General features: G+C 37.6%; 1 protein-coding gene across 1 annotated transcript; it reads right to left on the bottom strand.

Annotated features, from left to right (window-relative positions):
* Nucleotides 1-506: 506 nt before the first annotated feature.
* LOC102145079 (olfactory receptor 56A5) lies at nt 507-1,447 on the bottom strand. Its single transcript, XM_015435319.3, is given in 2 exon segments — nt 507-784; nt 787-1,447. Coding segments are annotated over 2 exon segments (939 nt in total).
* Between the last annotated feature and the right edge of the window lie 1,351 nt (nt 1,448-2,798).

Here is a 2,798-nt window from a genome sequence, read left to right as displayed (position 1 = left end):
GTGAATGTCACATGTTATTCACTCTACATAAGAATCAAAGTTCTTGAGTCAACATCTATATGTCCATGAGAGATCCATTCATGGCAAAAAAAAAAATTATTCATGTTGAGCTGAGTCAGGGAAAACCAAGACATCTAACACATATATATGTATTAAACAATATAGGAATTGAGAAACATTTAAAATAATTAGAATTATATTTCTCATTTATTTGAAAACCATACCATTCTATGCTCCAGTGATTATGGCTTGTCAATTTGTACTCACATAGATGAAGTCAGGAAAAACTTCCAAACAATTCTAGAATGCCAAAACACTAAGATTCCAGTCAGTGAAACAGAAAGCAGGAGCCAATGAGTAGATAGCCCTATAATCAATTGAAACACTAAAGAAAGTCAACTCTAAACTTACTCTTACAGTAACAATTTAAATTTTCTATGTATCATAACAATTATTCTCCAATATCAATTTCTGTTTTCAAGATCAGGTCGCATTCATTTTATTTTTTATAACCTCCTCAGTAGGTTCTGGATTCCCTGCTTGATCTCCTTCGTTCTCACACCATAAACAATGGGGTTCAGAGCTGGGGGAATGAGGTGGTGCAGGATGTTGAGCAGGATGGGGACATCCAGAGGAATTGTCTTCCTGGCCAGGTTAGTGATGACCAGAACCAGCAGGACTGTGCTGAAGAAGAGGATTAGGATGAAGTGGGAACCACACGTGCTCAAGGCCTTGGCCATAGCACCCTCGGCCTTGATACTTAGCACAGTTTTCAAGATAAAAAAAATAAGAGAACAGTAAGGATGAGGTCAGAGCCCAGGAGGGTCCAACATGTAACAAACTGGTAGCGCTGATTCAAGTTGATGCAATCACAAGAGAGTTTAGAAACAAACACGTTAGTACAGACGCAGTTCTTGATGATGTGTCCTGCACAGTATCTGAATCGAGAAGAAAGTATGGGGATAGGCAAAGTAAGAAGGCCATTCCTGACCACAACAAAGATGGCAGCCCTAGCGACAAATTGATCAGTGATGATGGATGAGTACTGTAGGGGCTTGCAGATGGACACATAGCAGTCATAGGCCATGATTATGAATGTACAGGACTCCATAGTCAGAAAATTGTTCATGATGAACTTCTGAAGGAAGCAGGCAGGGAAGCTGATTGACCTGAGGTCAAACCAGAAGATGGCCAGGACCTTGGGGATGACGGTGAGGCAGAGTACAATGTCCAGCAGGGAGAGGAGGTTGAGCAGGTAGTATAGGGGCTGGTGCAGAGAGGTTTCCATACAGATAGTGGTCAGAAGGGTGGTATTGGCCCCCATGGCCAGGCGGAAGAGGAGGCTGAGGGGCAGAGACAGCCAGTGCTGCCAGATCTGGAAACTGCGGAAACAAATGAGGAAGAATTCAAAGACTGGGGAAGTGGAGTTGTTGCTGGGTAATGTCATGAAATAAATTCTCAGCTGAGAAAATTTCACCTGAAATTGTGTTTGATAAGACACAGGAATTAGAAATAGAAAACAAAGCTGTTAAAATATTTGCTAACACTTTCTAATTTATAAAATGTATGAGATACAGACGACCAATCCCAAATGAAGGCAAACTTTAGTAAATATTAACATAAGTAGTGAAAGGTTTAGTAAATTATTTCTGAAGTTAATTTAGAAAAAGCAAATAAAACAGACTAGATAAAGGTTTAGAAGGAAAATGATTTTTAAAAAGTCATTAAAACATGCTGTAAAATACAAAAAAAAATCAAAATTATACTGGCAAAGCAAACTGAATAGTTTATATATCCCGCGGGCTAGAAACACCCAAAAGTTTACAGAGTAATCTAGATTAATAAATATGTCATAAAATAATTTAATTACAGGGTCCTTTCAGTAAGTAATGCATAATTTGTTAGATAGGGGGAAAATAATTATTCCTCTCTTTTTATTATACACCAAAGTACATTTGAGATGGAAAAGATGTATGATATACTCCCAACCCTATTATAAACTAGAGGAAAATAAAAGTAAATATTGATTAAATATATAGAGGAACTCCCAAGCTCCCTATCACTCTGACATATTGTACTGTGTCACAACCCATCCTAGACATACTTAATCCAAGCCTGCACAGGTGCAATTCAATGTTCCTATAGAAAGTTAGACTCAAAGGTTATGCTGTTTTCATTAACATTTATAACCACTAACCTAAAATGAGAACTTAGTACATGTATTGATGACAATAACTTTCTCTGGTTAATTCATTCCTCTACCCACTTCAAGCAATTTTTCATATTTTCTGTTATTTTCAAATACTAAATCTCCTCTTCTCTCAGATAATCTCTCTAACTGCTTCGTAAAGGCAGTAGAAACATCAGATGCAAGTCCTCTACTTCCCATGATAGACTCATAAACTCATCAACATCTACATCCTTGCTCTCCTTATTGCACCAGCAGAATCAAGGATCTAGCCTTCCTCTGAATGGCAATCCTTGACCTCACAATTTGGTTCTATTCACCTTGACCTTCTTAGGAACCCTGACTTACGAATTATCCAGCCCATTCACTATGTATTCAACTCTTCCTAAATCCTTCCCATGGATATTCAAAATGTTCAAGTCTCTCGTATCTTAATTATTTTCTTCATCTATCTCACATCCTCATTTGGATAAAGACCATGATTTCATTTTTTTGAGAAAAATACCAATCTCTTTCTTCTTCCTATTTCACACCCAAACTTAAAGGACCAAAGGAGGCAAAGGACATGAAAAAGCAGAAAAGCAACTGTTGGCTTCAGTAGTCCAATTGA

The sequence above is a fragment of the Macaca fascicularis genome, chromosome 14 (genome assembly GCF_037993035.2).
Source record: "Macaca fascicularis isolate 582-1 chromosome 14, T2T-MFA8v1.1".
In the NCBI taxonomy this organism is placed as follows: domain Eukaryota; kingdom Metazoa; phylum Chordata; class Mammalia; order Primates; family Cercopithecidae; genus Macaca; species Macaca fascicularis.
Note: the sequence above shows the minus strand (reverse complement) of the source record. Positions and strands in the feature narration are given on the sequence as shown.